The sequence below is a fragment of the Brachycentrus maculatus genome, unplaced genomic scaffold (genome assembly GCF_059751285.1).
Source record: "Brachycentrus maculatus isolate JH-2025_06_01 unplaced genomic scaffold, ASM5975128v1 h1tg000299l, whole genome shotgun sequence".
Taxonomy (NCBI): domain Eukaryota; kingdom Metazoa; phylum Arthropoda; class Insecta; order Trichoptera; family Brachycentridae; genus Brachycentrus; species Brachycentrus maculatus.
In genome coordinates, this window is record NW_028281050.1 from 547370 (window position 1) to 569717 (window position 22348).

Consider the following 22348-nt stretch of genomic DNA (forward strand, 5'->3'; position numbering starts at 1 on the left):
ATTACCACACCGGGTTATTAACATCATAAAGGAACCAGAGCCAATTTGGATGACTGTCGAAATGTCGAACAATATTTACGGGCCGATCAAAAAAGGTTCGGCCCCGCGTCTGAACAAAAATAAAATAACTCGAATCATTTCTAGAAAGGGTATTGTCATAGGAGTATTTTTTTATTCCGTACCCCTTCGTATTGTATGTAAATGCCCCATTGTGACGACGCTATCCCTGCTGAGACTAAACTTAAGACCCGACCAAAGTGGAAAATCTTGGAGGCACCAAATATTGTAAACAGCGCGTCGCCAGCCACCAAAGGCCCGATCATAACCGTCGGAATGAAAATAATATTGTCAAATTTGCCGGTTCCTTTTGGTGGTTGTCTCGAGAATGTTGTGGTAAAAAGCTCACAAAGCTTCGATGACGTTGGACTTTTTAATAGGCTCGTGTACGATACGTGCTCATATTTTTAATATTTTCGCACGCGCTTAACGACACCACAAAACGTGTACAATGCACACTTTGGCAGACCGTAATATATTTATTTAAAATAAAAAATTCAAAACATATCCCATTAGAGGTAATATTAAAATCAGATACAATAAATCAAATATCAATACAAAAAGTTAAAAATAAAATTCATATAATAATAACAAATAGTAGTTTTTCACGCATTTTGTAGATTTCCGATTTTTCAAATGCGTTATCCGTCCCTTTATACTAGAAAATAAATAAAACATAGACACGTGCAAGTTATAAAGCATCTTTTTTTTAGTAAAATTATTCTGGGTGGAGTTTATTTATTCCATATTCAAAATGTCAATTTAAAAGTAAAATTGGATCGTATCCTATTTTGGCCGTCTCAGAATACAATGGGTGATATACCTTCACAATACACCGAAGTATACGGTGACCAAAAACGCCGTATACTTCGATTATCTTGCAATGTAGTATTTAAGCATCTATAAATATCACAATTGAAAATATCATCAAAATTAAATCGAATCAAGAATTTTTTTTTAAAAAACATTTATTTCATGAGGAAATATTTTTTTTATCTTATCCTAAAATTAATTTTAAATCAATCGATGTACATTACCTAATAAAATGTATTTAACAAAAAAACTTTTAAAAATGACATAAATTACTATTTTTGATCTACGTACCTACAATGCTAAAAAACATTTTTTTTTAAATCACGATAATTGTATTTTAAATTAAATTAAAGGCATTTTTTACTGAAAATATTAGATTCAATTAAAATAAATTGGGGAGTTAAAAAAGGTTCTATTTTACAGTTTAATTAAGGCGCCCTTAATATACCAAATATTTTACGAAAATGGGGTTACATACATTATCCAAAATCATTATTACTGTATTTGATTGTATTTTAATTAATCAAACAAAATCGTCACTTTTAGGTTTATTTATAAAAATCGCTCTAAATAAAGCTTGAAGCAGGATAAATATTGACATCATATTTACTTAATGCAAAATCAAGATGAAAACTGTATCATCCGACGCAACTACAATTTTTCGGTAAGAAAACAACTCAAAAATCTACATATTTATTATTATGGTTTGATTTTTTAATAATTTTTTTTCAATACCATGACTTATACGGCACCATGCACGCGACGGGGGGAAGGGGCGAGGGGTACATAAAGGCCGGACATATTAAATCAATCCACTGTCATTTTAGTTTTATTGTGGTACATCTCTTGATTTCCAATTCAACGGCTGCATGCGCGTGCGCACAGCCCGCGCCAGTCGCCTCTCAAAAAATATCAATTTGAATCGCGATTAGAAAAAAAACAAACCATTCTTTTAATTGTATTCACTGCTACCCTTCACAAAAAACTCTTTAAAGTGGTCGATATATATACATAAGGTGGAAGAATAATGGAAATATATATGTATTAGTATAGAAACATGAAAAACGAGAAAATTAGACATTTGATGTGTCTACTGCAATCTAGGTGAAGCAGGGAATTTTACGAGTGAACGCTATTTCAATACATCAAACTTTTAAAATCTCCTCTGACGAAACAGCTCTCACTAAATAAGAGAAATATTGGAGTCGGATGTTACCTAAACTACGTTTTGCCTCTTAAAAATATATTTTTTAAATCTTTGAAAGAGAATGTATGTATGTATCAATATTATGTTCTGATTGATCTTACAGCACGAGAAGCATAGTATCAAATGAAGTGGTCATCAATAAACTTTTTCCTTTTTCTAAACTCTGTAATTATACTCAATTCGACTTACATTCTCATTAGAAATTCTTAAATCAGATGAAATATCATAAAAAAATTACTCTCAATTCATCCCAGAACAATCTCCAAATGATCTACGCTCAGTGATGATTTTTTCAGTATTTTTCGCGTTGCGTTTGCGAAAATGGGGTGTATCGGAGTGTATGAATACTATCCATTTTTTCTTTCTTTTTTCTTGGTAATAAAATAAAATAAAGTTATAATTTGTGTAGGAATACATAACATATGTTACAACTGGGTGATTCCTCGCTAATGTGAGAGATATCTCGTGGTAGTAGATACTTCAGTAGTCACCATATTGATTAAACTTTTAAATTAATCTGCATAAAAGGATTTTTTATTGTGAGAACCTTTTGTGTTAAGTGTACCATTAGAGGCCAAACAATAAGCGTATAGCGAAGTAGTAGAGGCAGCCAACCACTTAGGGCTTTTAAAGCGTCTGGCCTTATCAAAAGTCACAACATGATACAAAGATCCTAATGACGTGACGCCTTAATGCCTCATACACAGACACTAAAAGCCCAACCGATACATCGAAGCGAATTTAATTCAGTGAACCGCAGTGGATTTATGGATAGAGTCTCCAATCGGATTAACTTTAATTAAGAATAATAAAAGTATATATGTATGTGTATATATATATATATATATATATATATATATATATATATATATATATATATATATATATATATATATATATATATATATATATATATATATATATATATAAATATACATGGATATGTGTGTGTGTCTTAGTGTATAACTTGCGAGTTCAAATATTTACTTATTACTAATAATTTAGTATGGTAACTAAACTCTCAAAAGATTATATTATTTCGAGAAATAAAAATACTTTGTGTTCTGATCCACTCACATTTTTATTAACCAACTAGTTTCGGCAACAACCTGTTGCCCTCTTCAGGGTTACATTTATTACTTATTAGTAATAAATATTTATTAGTAATAAATGTAACCCTGAAGAGGGCAACAGGTTGTTGCCGAAACTAGTTGGTTAATAAAAATGTGAGTGGATCAGAACACAAAGTATTTTTATTTCTCGAAATAATATATCAATATGGTCCACAAAGTTAATGCTTTCAATATTCAAAACATCTTAAAAGATTATTTGAATAATAAATATAACTAAAAAAAATAGACATGATTTAAATAAACTGGATTTTAAATAAATCAATACACAACAAAATAAGGAGATCCTGGTATTAACAAGGATTAGCTAGAATTGATAAAAAATATAGATAGTCACCTGATTTATACTTTAAATGTAAATTTCCTCGATAGATTTACGACAAGTATTACGGACATTGTGGGCGACTGTAGATTTACGTAAAATTACCATTATTTAAAGTGTAAACTTAATACGATGTTCTGACAACCAAAACCAGTAATGAAATATAAATTTGGATGTAGGTAATAAAAAATCCAAACTTTAAATTCAATTGCCGATAGTAACATATTTGAACGATCGGTCCGGCTCAAACAACGTTGTATGTGACGAATCCTCATTATTTAATCAAAGTTGACAATTTTGTCAACTTATTTTTTTTAAAGTTAAGGTTAAGTTAAAGTTAAGTTAAGGCCCAATATACGATAAATCGCAACCTAATTTTCTTTAAACGTAGGTAACCTATGACGTAATATTTTTTTGCTTAAAACACCGAAACACCGTTTTTGTATTGAAAAATGAGTTTTTCTTCGAAATAAATATATGGTTTGAAAAGAAAAGAGTTATTGAAAGGAGTTTTACGACATGATTAAAAAATCAAAATATGAAAAAAAAAGTCTTATTTTAATTTATATTCTAAAAAAATGTGCACGTTTACCCCCTAGCGCAGCAAGTCGCGCTCTGAATTTGATCGTGAGATCTCAGCCTTACAGCGCTTGTGCACTACACGGAATTTTACCGTCATAAAACGGATGATTGGCTTGTGCTTTTGACTGTCTTTCTTCGGATCGGTGCGTGATCACGGTGCGCCTAAATTCGATACTGTCATAGTCGCTTTTATTAAAAAATATATTAAAAAAACGGACTGCCGGACGGTAAAATTCCGTGTAGTGCACGAACGGCCTTAATGCGTTATTCCAAACGGTAAGAGCGTCAGGCAAGATGTCAAATATTTGCATTACCAAATAAAGTCGAATTCTCAATTTACTGCTTACGGTTAAATATTTAGGTATTAGTCTAATGGCGTTTGCGATGTTGTTCGAGCTGACCATTCATTTCAATAAACACAAAGCATTAACACGACACTCCGTGCCACGCGCCGAGTCCACCGCCTCTGCTGGTCACAACTCGGTGGACCGGTCCCCACTAGCGGCAGTCAACAATCCATGTATTTTTTTGTAAAAGTGAATAATTCTTGATTTATTCGGTAATTTAACCTTGTAGCGTCATTCCTGAATTTGGCATTTGGGTAAATATTTTTTTCTATACGCAAATAAACTCCGAAGCACAGCGAAAAAACTTTTATCTATATTATAATACGGACATTAATTTGGCATGAAAATTTATTACGCTTTTTGATGTGCGAGTATGTAAATTGCGAATTCAGCCGCCCAAAAACAAAATTTGGTAACAGATCTTTAATTATATGGGATAATAATTATAAAAATATACGGGATTCAGATTACATTTCTACTCCAAAGCTACTAAATACTTAAACTAAACTTATAAAATAGAACACTAATATGTATTACGAATGTACGATAACTGTGTATTTAATTTATACTCATGAAATATATTTTCTTTCGTATTATAAGATACATATTTCACAGTTCTCTGTTCCTATATGTGCGTCCAGTAGTGCACAGGTTTGCGTTGGTTTTGGAGTGTTATATTATTCTAAAATTACGTGAAAGCGATCAGTCTGAAACGTCAACGTAGTGTAAAATTATAAGAAAGAAAATACGCAAATTTTAATGTTAATCCAATTACGAATCTCGGTACTTTGTGCGAAAATATATTTAAATCTACATACAATGTCTTCTGGGGTCATTTCAATGTAGCATTTGTCAAACCATGTTTATGTATCTATACATATATCAATTCAAAGGAACAAATTTCATGTTCACGTTATAGGGTATAATAAATAAATACTATACAGGTTTCAACAGTCACCGTTTCATAAAACATTTTTTCCCCGCCAAAATGAAGCATTATTTGCGATGTTTACAATTTCTACCGATCAAATGAAAATAAATCGATTTGAACGTGATTAACTTTCCATACGTAGAATATCGGACTCATTAAGGGAATGTTTCCCTCGAGATGGAAAGATATGACGGGACTACAATGGACCCGCAATTTATTGGAAGCAACTGGTTTATATCCCGGAAAGTCCACGATAAATATCTGCAAATCTGAATACGAGCTATCGAAGATTTAATCTTGTTGACAAGTAAGCCGATTGATTGGGCGATCGGGTCGGTCATTCGGTTGTTTAATACCACTATTGCCCCTAACGTAAATGCAATTGAACTTGCGACAAGCAGATGGCTGATTTATGTTAAGGCTGGAGGTTATTTTACGGATATACAATAAAGTATATACAAGTAGGTACAAAGATGTTTCGTTTATTCATTATTTGTAAAGTTTGATCATTTCACATTATGACCTCTACCGCACAAGGCGCATAGGCCACATCATCAGAAAGGTGTTTATCTGATTGTAATCATGTGAAGACACGGTGATCAGTACTAACCTCGATATTCTTGGATATAGAAGCGGAATATATGATATAAAATACAGATGACCTATGTGAAGGACATTACTTCTGTTGAGAAAGAAAATTGAAGTGAGGTAGTACGTACTATTGATTAAGAAGACTAAAAGGATTAGGCTCTCGGATTTGCATATTCGTACTTTTACAAGCTTATGAAAGTTGTACACTTCTCAAAGTGTACGACTCCCTAAGGGAAATATACATAAAAGAGCGAAAAATAATATAGTATTTAACCTAAAATGAGCTTTTAATTTCACCTTCTTAATGATTAATATTCCGCAGATACTTTGTGGCACATTTTATGAACTTTGTTAAATTAAATTACTTAGTTCTAACCACTTTTTTATTACTACAATTTAACCTATCGGTTTTTTAGGATTTTGAAGGAGTGCGTGGAAGTTTATAGTGAGAGTATTTTAATGTTTTTGAATTAGAATAAACCCAGATGATAACAAGGTTCTTGTCGAAATTGGTAGGTTAAATTGTATTAGTAAAAAAGTGGTTAAAACTAAGTTATTTAATTTTATAAAGTTTTTAAATATCCTGCCCAGAATGACCACAGATAGATATGAGAAAATGGACAGTAAAATAAATATGATTATATATGTGCTATTACACATCCTTCATCGATACTATAATAACATATAGAAATCGGAGTAAAATACTGCTTCAATTAACATCCCAAAAAAATGTATTATGAGATAAACCATTAAACGTGGATGTAATTTTTATCGAAGGCAAATTAGCGCATATTACGTTGCGGTCCATCAAAAAAAATCAAGCAATAACTTAACGAAATAATAAATTTTACAAGATAATAATAATATTGAGAGATCTCGTTTTATACAGAGCCCCGGGATAGTAAAAATATAATGTTGGAACCCAATAAACTTTACGGTCGGGTTTCATAATGCACTAACCATCTTGGAAACTCGGAGTATTTAATAAATTGTACAGCCTCGGAATCTTGTGAACATGAATTTGAAGTCATTAAATCCTGGGCCCGTGCTAAATCATTAAAAACACAAACATGCCTTTTTAACAGTACACACAATAACGCGAAAATAATGGAAGAAAATAACGCGATAAAAAAGATACTGGATCTAAATTAAATAAAATGTAATATTTTTTCAATTAATTCTGTAGTCGCTTAGTGGAAATATGTATCCAATTTTAATTTCAAATTAATTTGAACTAGTAAATAGTGGCATTCACAAAATAAATTTTAAAATCATGTTTCATTTTATTTTTTGACATCTCTTCAAAGATGAAGAAGAATATGGAAGTCTGGGCATTTACGGGGCTGTCAACCGTCATAGGTTGGTAAGTGATCACTTTACACACGTGTAACATTCACCAATTCTACCCATTATTGACAACCACACTACTCAAATTCTTGTCGGGTCGTCAGCCCCGTAAATGCCCAGATTTCCATATTCTTCATCTTTGATGAGATGTCAAAAAATAATATGAAAAATAACTCCTTCAATTGGAGATAATCCAGATTTGTGAACAAGTATTTGGGCACACTCAAAATGTTGTATCATGTTTGTTGGATAAAAAGTCATTTTTAATTTTAAACAGAAGAACTTCAGACGTAGGTACCAAAGAGTTCAATAATTGAGAGTCTAATAACGTATTTTATATCCTAGAACTTGTACATGTTGGGACATTTGTAAAGAATCATCAATGTTTTAAACAATAGTCAATGTATATATTGTTTTATTGTTAATGTTCCAAATTACACCAGACAATTTGCGAGGAAAGATCATTATCTCTCAGTTCGAGAATTCATTCAAACTAGCCGAATTATTATTTGAAGCTACAATCAGTAATGATTTTGGACTAGTAATAAATATTCAACGACTGGAGAGACCGTTCCAAACCGAATCGCGTCAATGGTATGTTTTGATTTCTGTTGCAGTTTGCTTGTCCAAATTTAATTTGAATACAATTTATTCAATGAACATTAACGAACGCAGGAAATCATAAAGCAAATCACTTGACGATTTTAATCTTTTCTCCGACACAAAGAGGGCATGGCCATTTAAACACTATTTTTTTAAACCACAGACAACAAAAAATATACATTTCTGCTCCTTCGAAACGTATATTCTTTAATGTTTAATCATTATTCCTCACGAAAGTGGGGCGACTTGTGGTCACTGATAATGAAGCAGAGAGTCATGTATAATGTGTGGTATGTCAGTGTATTGTATATTGTACTTCGGTATCAACCCGTGATATTTTTAAGTCAAACCTGATCTCCGTCGCCCGAGGCGGGCAGTAATATCGTCCAGCCATTATAAAAATATTTCAGCACTTAGAAAGAAACAGGTAACTGAGAAGTTTTTCACTCGGTGGCTTCGGTTTAACGGGCGATATTAAACATCACCTTACATTTCGAGAATCGGGTTGGTAGTCCCAAAGCTCTCTGATCGAAACGGGTTCGTTATTATGCATTTAAATCATCTTGATTGTACGGAGGGACTTGATGGATTTTTATGTCTATCCAATAAAATAACAACAGACATAAAACTCTAATTGAGCTACATATTCCCAGTAATTTATGTATGTGTAACTGTACAACTCGCGTCGCTTGTCGCGAGCTGGACGCAGACGGGTCTTTTGGAGATATGGACTTTGTCGTATAAATGTATTTTTTTATTATGTAAATTCTCGACGCTATTTGCGCCAGAGGAAAACATGTTGAAAAATTTGTAAATAAATTAAATTATAGGTGAAATATATTGAGAGCATTGAGCTTTACAATACTATGAACGTAGATGTTCAAAACTGTCTACTGCCAATGTGCTGTCACATGTTAACTTTATATTTTATTTTCACTGGTTTAACCGGATAGTAAAATACAAGACTACGCTACTCCGAGAAAGTAATAAAAAAACACAAAGCATCATAACTTGGTCAACTTCCAGGATAACATGAATAAGAACTGAAAGCCAAATGTCATTTTAGGTAGAAATATCTTCTTGTGGAAGAATAATATCATCATATTTAAAACTGACCACCCGTACGAAAAAATACTTAGGTTTTTGTACACCCACTGTACATTTCTGCCTGATTGGAGCTTGAAAACACAATGGTTAGAATATTCCTGATATTAGAGCTTTAGCCGCGGTACGTCCGAGTTGATCAGGCGTATTGCATAGAATTCAAATTAATACCAAGTTCCAACTCGCCCAAGGCATCGGTAGCGCAGACCAACATACACCCAAGAACGAACTTCTGAACGGTTTTGAACATGGTAACTCTCTATCTAGACTCGTATTGCATTCTTAGAATCAATTGTTTCAGAGATTTTTATACAATTTCTATACAACAAACATAAGTGTATTAGAAAATAATTATTTATATACGTATTGTCCTAGTTTATACTTTTTGCTATTATTCTGTTTTATAATGAATGTCTGGTTCAAATTCAATGCAAATACAACTCCGTAGTTATAGTTCAATGCAAAATATAATATTTATATAAATTCCGGATTAAACTATACTTAATCAACATTTTGAGTGGGTCCAAATACTTGTTCAGAAATCTGGATTATCTCCAGTTAGGAGTTATTTTTTAAATTATATTTTGACGCCTCAACGAAGAAGGTAATGGTACTTTAGGGATTTACAGAGCTTACGAACTCAATAGGCTTGGTTAACCAACGGTTTAACTAGACTTCCATATTCTTCTCCATCTATGTTGAGATGCAAAAAAATATACTCAATCACTGTTTAGCTTTGTCTTAAACGGAACACTTGATATTTCGACCTCATACATGTCTCGATAGTCGGCAGGAAAAAGGCAAGAGGCTCAGAAAAAGTTCTCTCAATTCAATTTCTTTGGACACGCAATAAACATTCTTCCCGAGGGAGAATTTCACAAACTGTACTTGCCCAATTTGTGTGATCAGCGTGATCATATTCTCCTGGCATTAGATATCTACTTCCATATATTATAATGAAGATAAATATAAGGAAAGATTGATAAAGACATAGAAAGGAGAGTGAATGCTGGGAACAGAGTGAATGGTGCACTAAAATCAGTTTTAGCAAATAAAAATCTATCAGCGGAAGCTAAACTGGCAGTACACAATGGAGTTCTGGTTCCAACCCTTATGTATGGAAGCGAAGCATGGAGTTGGCAAAAGAAGGATGAAAGCAGACTGAATGCAGTCGAAATGCGATCCCTCAGACGAATGTGTGGTAAAACGATGTTTGATAGATGTTCGAATGATGAAATAAGGAAAGAATGTAAGGCTGAGATAAGCATTATCGATAAAATTAAGAAAGGTGTGTTGAGATGGTTTGGACATGTGGAGCGTATGAGCGAAGAAAGAACGGTTAAACAAATTTATGGAGCGAATGTAGTAGGAAAAAGAAGCAGAGGACGACCGAGGAAAACTTGGCACAATCAGGTATGTCAAATACTTGAAAGCGGCCGGGTCAGGAGTCGTAATAATCGTCGGGTATGTATGAGGAGATGCATGAATGTAGAAGAGGCAAAGAATGTTTGCAAAGACAGAGTGGTGTGGCGTTCGATTCTCTCTGCCTACCCCTGCGGGGAAGCGGCGTGATGGTTAGTTAGTTAGTTAGTTAAATATAAGCTTTAAATACGATGATGTGCACCTTTCCGGAGGCGGCTAGGTCCGCCATTGACGCATGACGGCGGTAATAAAACAATATTATTATTAAATTTGGGTTCGTACCCGAGTCCGGCAACCTAATTGTGCGATTAGAATTCGACTGATTGAAATTATTATTACGACTAGGAAAAAATGCGGTGCCATTAGGTACGAACAATACATGTGTCGGCTCCGGAGTATAATTTCATTTAATGGGTGAATTATCAAATTTCCAATAGTCGATGTTGAGCAGAACTAATTTAAATTCGAAACGTAAAAACGGCGGATTACAAGGCATTATTTATTTAATGACATAATCGCCAAAATTCTCCGTGACTCGGAATAATAATCGTTATTAAAATAAGAAATAACGTTTATTTAACATGTTATTATATGGGCATAAATTGCCATATTGTTGTACACAAATTCAAGACCGTTTTATTTCTCACAAACTCGTTTTTAGTTTCTTTAATGAATATATGAATGATATAAATATAAATAAATAACATTTTTCTACGTCGATGATTTCATTTACTTAAGTGTACGAACTGTTTGCTTCGAATCAATTAAAAGTTAAATCACGTAATTTTACTGAACTATTTTTTTAACCCTTATCCACACCCCAATGGTGCATAGGGCACTGCATCATATAAATGCAGTGTTATCTTGATCATTAACACATGAAGAAAAGATGATCAGCCCTCCGCTTCAGGTACCAGCCCAGGGTAATATGGAATAAATATTAGAGTGAAAAAATCACTTATTTTTATTTGCCCCCCCCCCCCCTTCCCCCTGGGAACCAAACCCGGGACCTCCAGAACGGTAGCCGAGCGTGCTGACCATTACACTATTATTGAACTATATTTACATAATAACTTGCAATTAAAAACTAAAAATGGAAAATGTACGTATAATAATAATAATAATTTATATAGCGCCATTTTCGTAGAATACTACCTCAAGGGCGCTTAGTCAGATGTGAATTATGATATGAAAATGATAATGATAGACAAAAAATATAGTCAATCGGTTGAGTCTGTGAAAGGGAAAAGTGGAGCCATATTATTCATTACACCTTCTCCTTGGTCTTCGTGATTTGAAGCATGACAGAGATGTTGTATATATCTATATAGCGCAAAGAAAACGAATTGAAAGAATGATACAACCCCTTCACCTTTTCTCATCCATTGCACTCGAACTTCTTCCACGAGATCCGTTTTATTATATGTGAGCAACAGTATTTCTTAAACGCAAGTTGAAGAGATTTGATAGTGCTGCATTACCGCAAATCTCTATTAAATTTCCATAAGCTGAGCTGGGAAGATAAAACTATAGCTTGCGGTTTTGATAAAGAATGCCAGCGTTATTATTATTACATACATATTAACTATCGTCAAACTTAAACACTGATACCGGTTTGACTGACAGTCTATAATTTACTGTAATGTTGTATTACATACTTTATATTTGCACTACAAGTTAGCTGAAGGCATTTTCTTGTTATTCCACTAGAATTTGCATACACTTAACTGCGAACAATGAGAGTTTTTATCGAGTATCATGTTCCTTGCTTACCGCCTACACCTACAATACGGCTATACACGCTTACACCACGCGACAAACGATAATAAAGTTCAATGGTCCCCAGTTATTGCTTATTATTTCAAAAGAAAATCTAAACCCCGAAACTCTCAACCGAAATCAACGATACTTGTACCTTAATTTCTGCTAAAAAATGTTCTTTCTTACGTAAAATATCATGTTATATGTTGCCTCATTTTTAGGATTAACCCTCAAAGCTACTCTGCTGTAGTAGAGCTGGTATATATATATATATATATATATATATATATATATATATATATATATATATATATATATATATATATATATATATATATATATATATATATATATATATATATATATATATATATATATATAAAAGCAAAAAAAAATATCTTCATACAATACTCGATTACAAAATAACTTATAATACTTCTTAGGTTATCAAAACAGAAACAGGATATTGAAAACCTTGAAAAAGACTGTCAAGATATGACTGTGTAGCAAGAAAAGGAGCTGATAAGTTTAAAAATATTAGTATTTCAAGGGAACTTAACAACCATAAATTATTTTATTTTAGTATTTAGTTTCAAGGAGTTAACATTATTTCTGCTATAATTGCGCATCGGAGATAATGCAGTGTCGCAGATGCCTCTGTTGGTAACAAAGTTCCCGCGTTAAAATTTGTACGAATTAAAATGCCAATCTTACGCTGGTATAATTATCAGAAGAGTGTTTCTAATCACGACTTGCAAACTTTACACCATGGGAATGCGACGAGGACTGCATGTCAGCAAGAACGGTGACAACCGGACTATTATATGAAACACTGAAATGACGATGTCAACCGTTGCCAATTACGTTATGATGTTGTCAACTGATTGACAATTACCGCCCGGCGATGAGAATTACCGACCCACCGATGACAACAGGGCATTTTGTCTTCATCACCATGCGAAAATACCAAGGGAAATATTGGAATATAACTGTAAATTGTTATCTCAATTAAAATGGTGTTTTACAAATATATGAAGTACACTATTATGACGCTAAGCTCTCTATTATGTAATAGATTCCAATTTGCCGTGCATAAAATAAATAATGACTAGATGCATGGAAGTGAAGGAGGCGAGGAGTGTATGTCAGGACAGAAGAGTGTGGCGTTCCATCCTCTCTGTCTACCTCTGCGGGGAAACGCGTTATGGTAGTAGTAGTAGTATAAAGTAGAATTTAATTTATTTTATTTCATATTAAATTTAAATATATATTTCCTATGCACCCGGGTAGCAGCATAAACAGGAGGTGGGTCACACATGACACTATCAGCATTTGTCGTGAATTACTACCTGCTATCATTACACTGTTAAGTAACAAGTATTTCCTTCCGGGCTCGGCCGCCCCATGGGAAGTGGGAACCCGTCACCAGTCGCACCATCATCAACCCATCATACTATACATCGCACTGACATGTCACACAGTATATTTTGTGCACTCGCGCAATACAGAGTATACCTAGCAGGCTACCTAGATGGCTATTATTATACTCACAGCTTGAGGCTAAACTTCGCTATTTGCACATCAAATAAGTTGATCTGGGCAATACGCGAGGCGACAAAAAAGATTCAATACATATTACATAATTAATAATAAATAAATGAAAAAAAAGTTTGTATTTATGAATTAATTTTTAAATCAAACAGATTTTTGGAGTCTACTAAGTTGTTTTTTTAATAAAAACACATATAAAACGAATGCCGTTTGAAAATGCTATAACTAGGCGAAACAATTGTCACAATATTAATTTTTATGTGTTTTTAATAGAATACAACTTAGTAGACTCGGCAAATCTGTGTGTTGATTTAAAAATTAATTCGTAAACTAAAATGGAGTTCTGCAAATTGAACGCCAAATCAATAAATAAATAAAAAAGTTTGTGTATGAATACAACAGTTTTTAAATGTTCCATGCCTAAAAATACAGTCATAGAACTGTATTTTGAATTTTTATTATCGAACCACCATGTGAAATTCACACGTATAGCATGGTCAGTAAAAAACATGCAACTATTTCACATTAAACGAGCGCTGAGTCATCTCAAGTTTGGCCGGTGAGGAGAAAAAAAACTTAACAGCTTTAAAACGAGAATCAGAAATCGATAGGAACGAATACAATATGTAATTATTGGTAGGTTGTCGGAAGTCAAACCCTGACCTCGCTGTGTGGATAAAAACACTTTAGCAGTACGTAATGGGGCAGATTTATGGACTTGTAAACTCATTTCGTTTCGACGATAAATAACATGTTCCTACCGAATCAGCGCCAGTATTTTAAAATGAATTCCAGCGAGAATTCCGAATGTTAGGATAACCGTTATCTTTAAAAAAAGGCGGTCAGTACTGAAATAAAGGGGCAAAAAATAAAACGTGTATGTAGTTTAATAATTTAATTTTAGGCGTTATCACCTGTCCACCTTCACGGCGTAATTGTTAGCGTTTATGAGATCCAGACAATCCGACATAAAAAGTGTGTTTTATGGTATGTACATGTATCACGATTAAAATCATTAATTTAATTGATTATGTATATCTGATGGGTAAGACTGCTCAGTATTAACGATCACATATTTACATAAATAATGTATTGTAGTAAGTAGAAAGTACTCGCCGCAACCAGATCAGATTCACAGATGCCAAGCTTTTTCAGCAAATAAACAATTTATGTAGTATTTCCTTTTTATTATAGAAACACGTCTAATTAATTTCTGAAGAATAGACTTTCACATTTCTCAGAAATCTCATTCTTAAGATAATCAAGAATTTAATAAATAACTCATTTTAAAAAGGGACCTATCCTTTTATTATCTCAAACCATGCTGTGGCGTAATTGAATGCAGTGTCCTTATCAATAAGTGTTTCAAAGACACACGTTTTTTCCCCAACGTATCACTAAATTATATCATTCTGGATCACTTAAGTTTCGGTACCCATCAAAGATCCTTACACTAGCAAGAATCTCTTCAAGAATGTTTTTCTAAACGCCTCGCTTATCGCCATTTCCAGTATCATACGTGTGAAAATAAATTCGTTTGATACGGTACTTTGACCTTTAATCCTTTTTGATGTTGTATAAGCAACTATCATTTACAATAAATACAGCTCAATTACTCACAATTCGTAACATTCACAGGCGTTTCCGAAACCTCTGCGTGTGTTACTTATTTTATTCGTGAAATCGTGCACCTGTGAGATACCATTTCATTTATTACAGTATACACACTTTTACAATAAGCAAATGCACCACAGATAAAAATAAAACATTTTTTTAGTTAGGAGAAACAAAAATCCACTTAATAATCTATGTTTAAACCTTGTACATAATGAGCAAGGTAAATAATAAACGCAACTCTCATAAAAAAGCAAATACAAAAAGATACAATAAAGTATAAATTCATAATATGTATATATTATTTTTTAACATCTCATCAAAGATGAAGAAGAATATGGAAGTCTGGGCATTTACGGGGCTGACGACCTTCATAGACTTCTATATTATTCTTCATTTTTGATGAGATGTCAAAAAATTATATGAAAATAACTCCTGTAATTGGAGATAATCCAGATTTTGTGAACAAATATTTGGACACACTCAAAATGTTTCATAATATGCATTTGCATGGTGATTTAACTAAGATTTTTTTACATGGTAAAAATTTCGTTATTTCAATATTTCTACATACTATTTTATTTACCTTATCATTTTATCTACACACGTGATATTTGACAAACCAACCAAGTTCGGACGAAATCCGCTAGATTTAGAACCCAGGATCAATGTTAAAACATTACCTAAACTAAACTGACTGAACATTAAACTACTAATTTTACTTAAACTCTTGACCGTTCTCTGTCTCTTGGCTTATATTAAATTTAGAGTTGACAACAATTCGAGCAAACGTTCGATGTAAAACTAGAACCCGGTAGAGGTTGTTTCTATAGGTGATAGCTGATTTAATCCTGTTTTAGGGTTTACAAAGTTGCGTCAACCTCCCATTGACTAAAAACACGAGATTTTCATAGCCTAAATGTAGCGCAGCGCCGTTTAAAAATTAAAACCAGCAAGTAGGTATCTACGTAGCTTCAAAAATACAATTACAAGAAAGCTTAAGAAGAAAAAGAAATATCAGTCGATAATTGAATTGATAAGAGCTTTTGAAAATGCGTTGAACTCCGAGACAAGAAAATAATAATGTGCCCTTATATCGTATTGCCATTGTCATACGTTTGTACAATAAATATATATTTTTTATAGTGGCGTAGGTAGGTCGGGGGCCGTTACATTTCTAAAGCGGTGTCGCAATCCGGTCCCGCATGGTCGCTAAGGAGCCAGGATACAATCCGTGGAGCAGATTTACGACCTGAAAGCGGTCAAACATTCATTTTACATACATAATGGTGCGTGAATTGAGATTTATGAGGACTTTTAACGAGCGCCATTGCGAATACGAGAGCGGGGGTAGGTTTCCTGATATTAAATCAATAAAAAAACCAGGCCAAACAGCGAAAGCTTTTCAGATGTGAATAAAATTATACAATCATTTTTGTAGGATCGTGTCCCAAACAAAAATTTAAAAATGACTTCATATCACAAGCTCATTTACTTACAACATTTGTATCAAGTAAAATATATTTCAGTCCAAGAATCTAGAGTTCAGAACTCACTTGTATTAACTAACTAACAAACTAACCATCACGCCGCTTCACTGCAGGTGTAAGCAGAGAGAATAGAACGCCATACCACTCTGTCTCTGCAAACATTATTCGCCTCTTCCACACTCATGCATCTCCTCATACATACCCGCCGATTATTTCGACTCCTGTCCCATTCGAGTATTTGACACACGTGATCATGCCAAGTTTTGTATTAATTACTATACATAATTAAGTAATGTTCGAGTGAACATCGCGTCGACTTGATGCGGTCCCTAATGCACCATTGGTTGCGAAAAGGAGTCAGATATATATTTATATATATATATATATATATATATATATATATATATATATATATATATATATATATATATATATATATATATATATATATATATATATATATATATATATATATATATATATATATATATATAATCATATATATTTGAACAATATATGTATGTATAGAAATTCCATGAAATTGAGTAGTGTGGTTTGTCAATCACGGGTAAAATCGGTGAATGTTGCACGTGTGTAAAGTGATCACTAAAACCAGCCTATGGCGGTCGTAGGCCCCGTAAATTCTTAAACTTCCATATTCTTCTTCATTATGCAGACTATTACGATTTTTTCCTAATTTCCTTTTAAAAAAACAACAATATATAAACGAATCAAATGTTATCTATCATGATTTATAAAAGCGCAATCTAAGTATCAAATCACCCCAAAAACACACTTTCGATTACAACCGCTGCGAAATAATGATTATTTATTTACCGTTTCACGATGTTAATCGCTATTTTTAATTATCGCATTACGTTTCGGTAAGTCTCGGCCATGTGGGTTTGTTTTGATGGGAAATTCCGGCGTGGGAATCGAACCGCGGATCTAAGGCTTACGGAGTACCAAGCAGTAGCGCCCCCATGGCGGCTGGTGCGCATCGATATATATATATATATATATATATATATATATATATATATATATATATATATATATATATATATATATATATATATATATATATATATATATATATATATATACTTAGTTAGTTATAAACAAATTTATGAGGTGAATGTGGTTGGTATTATAATCAGAGGAAGACCGAGGAAAACTTGTCATGATCAAGTATTTCATTTGAAAGGGACCAGGTCAGAAGTCTGAATAATCAGCGTGGAAGTATAAGGAGATGTGCATGTGTCTGGAAGAAATGAAGATTGCTTGCATAGACTGATTGTTGTGGCGTTCTATTATCTCTGCCTACTCCTGCGGGGAAGCGGCGTGATAGTTAGTTAGTAGGTTTATTAAAAAATTTTCTTTATCCAATTTTTTTTGCCTATAATTTTGTGGTGTTTTGTATATAATATATAAGAATCATTGCTCATTTTAAAACTAGCAATTAAAATTCACAAGAAAATCTTTGCACAAAATAATTTCAGTGTAAATAAAATAATCTATACTAATTTTATAAAACATGTTACGCAATCGCTTGGAAAAGTTCTGTGCCCACATTTATTGTTACCGCTAGCAAAGTACTTGAACAAAATTGTGCAAACTGTAACTTTTTAAACGATTTCTTACCTATGATTATTATTAAATAATTTAAATTTATTTTTTTAGAGCAAACTTAAACATTGTAATTACTATAATATTATAAATTTTAGTAAAATTATTTAAGTATAGTATTCTTGAAGCCCTCTTCATGTTTGGCACAATTCGGCATTTTGGAATATCGTGAGAACGAAATTCAACTGAAATAACGTGAAATGCCAATTTTGATATAATGTTAGTATAGAGGAATTTTTATTTTTAAATATTATTATTTGCGCATCTCCAATAACTTGTTTTCAAATACTTATTGCTATGAGAAGTAGGACACGTGAAATGAGTTTGAAAAAAAGAAATATATAAATGAATCGGAAAAATATACAAATAAATATAAACACTGGAAACTAAACATCCGCACCTGATGGTGCATAGGGCACTGCATCATATGAACGCAGTGTTATCTTGATCGATTAGACAGGAAGGCAAGGTGATCACTCCTGCGCTTCAGGGAACAATCCATTAAATAAATATTAGAGTGTAAAATCACTAATATTTATTCTCACCCTCCCTGGGAATTGAACAGTGGTACCTCCAGCGCGGTAGCTAAACATGCTAACCATTACACCACGGAAGCAGACACACAAAAATATCTATAAAAACGGGATTTTGTGGGGTACGATAATTGACGTACGAGGAGTCGATACATTATCAATCCTAATTGCTTCCATATAGAAAAAAAGTCGACATACGATTAGAGCAAGTACTTCCGGGTCATGGAAAAAGCTACGGAGCTAATTTGCGGTGTGGAAAAAATATTAATAACGTAATAAATGTGCGTAGAGTGCAGAGCAGTACGTATATCTAGCGATAAGGGGGCAGGTTGGCATATGTGGGAGACTGTGGTCGCGGAGTCCTGCCGCCAGAGAGCCGCAAGTGATGAAATGTCGCGCTGACCGTGAGAACTGATCCGCCGAACATTTCTCATTCCTGAGACCTTCAGAATGGTAAACAAATGTTGTTATTGTGGCTATCTTCTATCTGCGGAGACCTTCAGGATGGTAAACAAATGTTGTTATTGCGGCTACCTCCTGTCTAACGTTCGCTGGTCTGTCGCCAAAAGATCGCAGCAGCAGTGGAAAAAGAATAGAAGAATTGAGAGTTATATTTGGTGGGTTTTTTATTATTTATTATTAGAATAAAAACAAGGTGACCTAGAGTTCCGAGTCTGGCAGGCCAATAATATTTACATCAAAACTTATCCAACTTATCAAGACGTTTAAGACAATATAAAGGAATGTAGCCATTTAGTAAGTGTGTCTAATATAGGTTACCAAACTATGTACATTTTTCAAATTCGGTGCACCCCAAATGCATACTTTTGCGGTTAAATAATAAATAAATCTATGTCTTAAATTGTGCACCTTAATTGTAAACTTAAAAATCCAAATTAAGTCAGATGTAAACACAGCTCTGTTTGCAAATGCAAGATGATTTTTCTACAGCTTTTATTTTAATTTTATTTGAAATGACAAGAAACATCTGCTCAAAAAATTAACGACATAAGTTGTTTAGTTTACATGTTATTATTCTTCACTTTTAAAAAATAGCTTAACACAGCAGATAATGCCCATTTTCAATTTGAATGTTACTTAGTATACCACCATTTCTGAAAATCTATTGTAACCGTGTTTCGATTCACCCCGCATCATTTTTGAATACTGCAAAAAATAGGTTTATACTTCCCTTGAAAAAAAATGTGGTCACCTCAACCAAGTAACAAGTATGCAAATCAAACTATGTGTACACTCTCGGTATTTAAAACTACTCGATATATTATCTACAAGTATCTACCTAAACGGAGATCAAGATAACATAAATAATTTTGTAATCTCGTTGATTTTATTGCCAGTAAGCTAAATTTAAGTTTGAAAACCTTTTCCCTGAAAAAAGCCAATAGCAACGAAAAAAAATAGAACCTAATCGATACACGTATAAATGGTTATTAATCATTTATATGCAATCGGAAAATAATGTGGTGAAAACGTACTAACATAATATAAGCCTAAATAAAGAAAGATGAAAAGGAAGCCCTCCGGAATTTGGCGCCCTGTATCCACGAAAAAATAACTGAAAACAGCATTGAAAATTATTTGATTTTGTACATTTTGGGGCGACCTCTAAGACGTGATCTAGTGCTCGGATGTGGTCCACCACTGAGAAGACTGAAAGTAGAGTTCTGTGTTTATGGTAATGCAAAAAAATCATTATGAAACACATACATCATCATGCATGATATAGTGGATTATTCTAAGATCAACAATGACGGAATCAGATAACACGGTTATGCCTCTAAATAGACTCTTCACAATCTAAGATATATATAAAAAGACCGATCACTACGGACATTTGGCGATTTGGTTTATCCCGCCCCTCTTCAGCCTCTAGAGCAGCCCAGAGGAGACAACATGGACCACTTCGGAAATCACTAGACTTTGAGCTTCTCTTAATATTTCCAATGTTTCTTTAAGGTGGTATGGACATGTAGATGGAATGGATAGCGAGAGAACGACTAATGTGAGCGGGAGAACAGAACGAGGATGGCCGAAAAAAACTTGGCACAATGAGATCAATAAAAAACCTAAAATCTAGTGGTGTCAAAATTCTGCGTAATAGGAGGGCATGCGTGACTAGAAGTATGGATGAGAAGGGAGAAAGGAGTGTATGTCAGAACAGAAGAGTGTGGCGTTCCATCCTCTGCCTATCCCAGCGGAGAAACGGCGATATGGTGGTAGTAGTAGTAATAGTAGTGGGTGGTAATGTGTTAATTGGTAATGATAATAAGAGCATAAAATTTTCTAATCACCTTTAAAGTCTCATTCTATTATACTAGTATTTCCCATGCAACAAAAATGGACGCTAAAACCGATTACTTGTTCAAAAAATTTATTTTAAATATCTTACCTTCCAGTCCAGTCACATTCATCTCCCATAATCCCCGCAGTGGTCAAAGTCACAAAATAAAAAGCGATTAGTAAAAATATATAACAGGACCCCATTTTGGCTGAATATTTTTCAGAAGTTGTCCAAAAAGAAAGTCATTTTCAAATCACAAGCACTAGTAAAATTATCCCTTCATCTTACTTAGAAAGTCAAAAGCACATTACATTTTTAAAGTTACATATTTTTCATAAATAAAAACAACACAGGTTTGAAATGTTTAGCAATTAAAATGTCATAAATTTAAGTTTTCACTTGATTACTGCAAAAAACACATTAAATTCAACTACTTTACGGGTATTTGTTTTATTTTTAAGGCGTTTGTTTAAATTAACTGTTCAAATTATTTGAATAAATCACTTTAATGTTTGAAAATAATATCACGATATGAAATAAATATGGCCGCACGCTGTTCGGAGTGACACGAACACCTCGTCCGAAATTCAAATATCAACTGAAGCGATAAAACGACGAACCGAACGACCGACACTGCTCTCGCATCATCGGTTCCCGCGCTCGTATTAGATCCTTTAAACGCATAGCAATATAGCCTTTATAATAAACATCATAAGAGCTACATTCTAAAATCATACTTTGCATTTGTCATCTACGGTTTCTAAGCAAATCACTGTTGTGTGAAAAGGACAGATATATCAGTCATGAAAAATTATGGTTTAAGTAGGTACAATAGCGAAAAATATGCTTTATTTATATTTTGTGTAAAACATTATTGCAACATGTTCTCATATTATAAAATATTGATCATTTTAGCGTTATATATTTTATTAATTACATTAATTTTTTTTATTTACATAGAAAATTAACAAAAAACAATTTATTTTTTAATAATTTAAAATGTGTATTATTA

At 33.2% G+C, this 22348-nt stretch overlaps 1 protein-coding gene across 1 annotated transcript in view; it reads right to left on the bottom strand.

Annotated features, from left to right (window-relative positions):
- LOC148304879 (meteorin-like protein) overlaps positions 1-21936 on the bottom strand; it is a 105228-nt gene extending 83292 nt beyond the window's left edge. The window contains exon 1 of the mRNA XM_088267572.1: positions 21445-21936. Coding sequence (XP_088123698.1) covers positions 21445-21539 — 95 coding nt within the window. The 5' untranslated portion in view covers positions 21540-21936. The remainder of the gene's footprint in view (positions 1-21444) is intronic.
- Between the last annotated feature and the right edge of the window lie 412 nt (positions 21937-22348).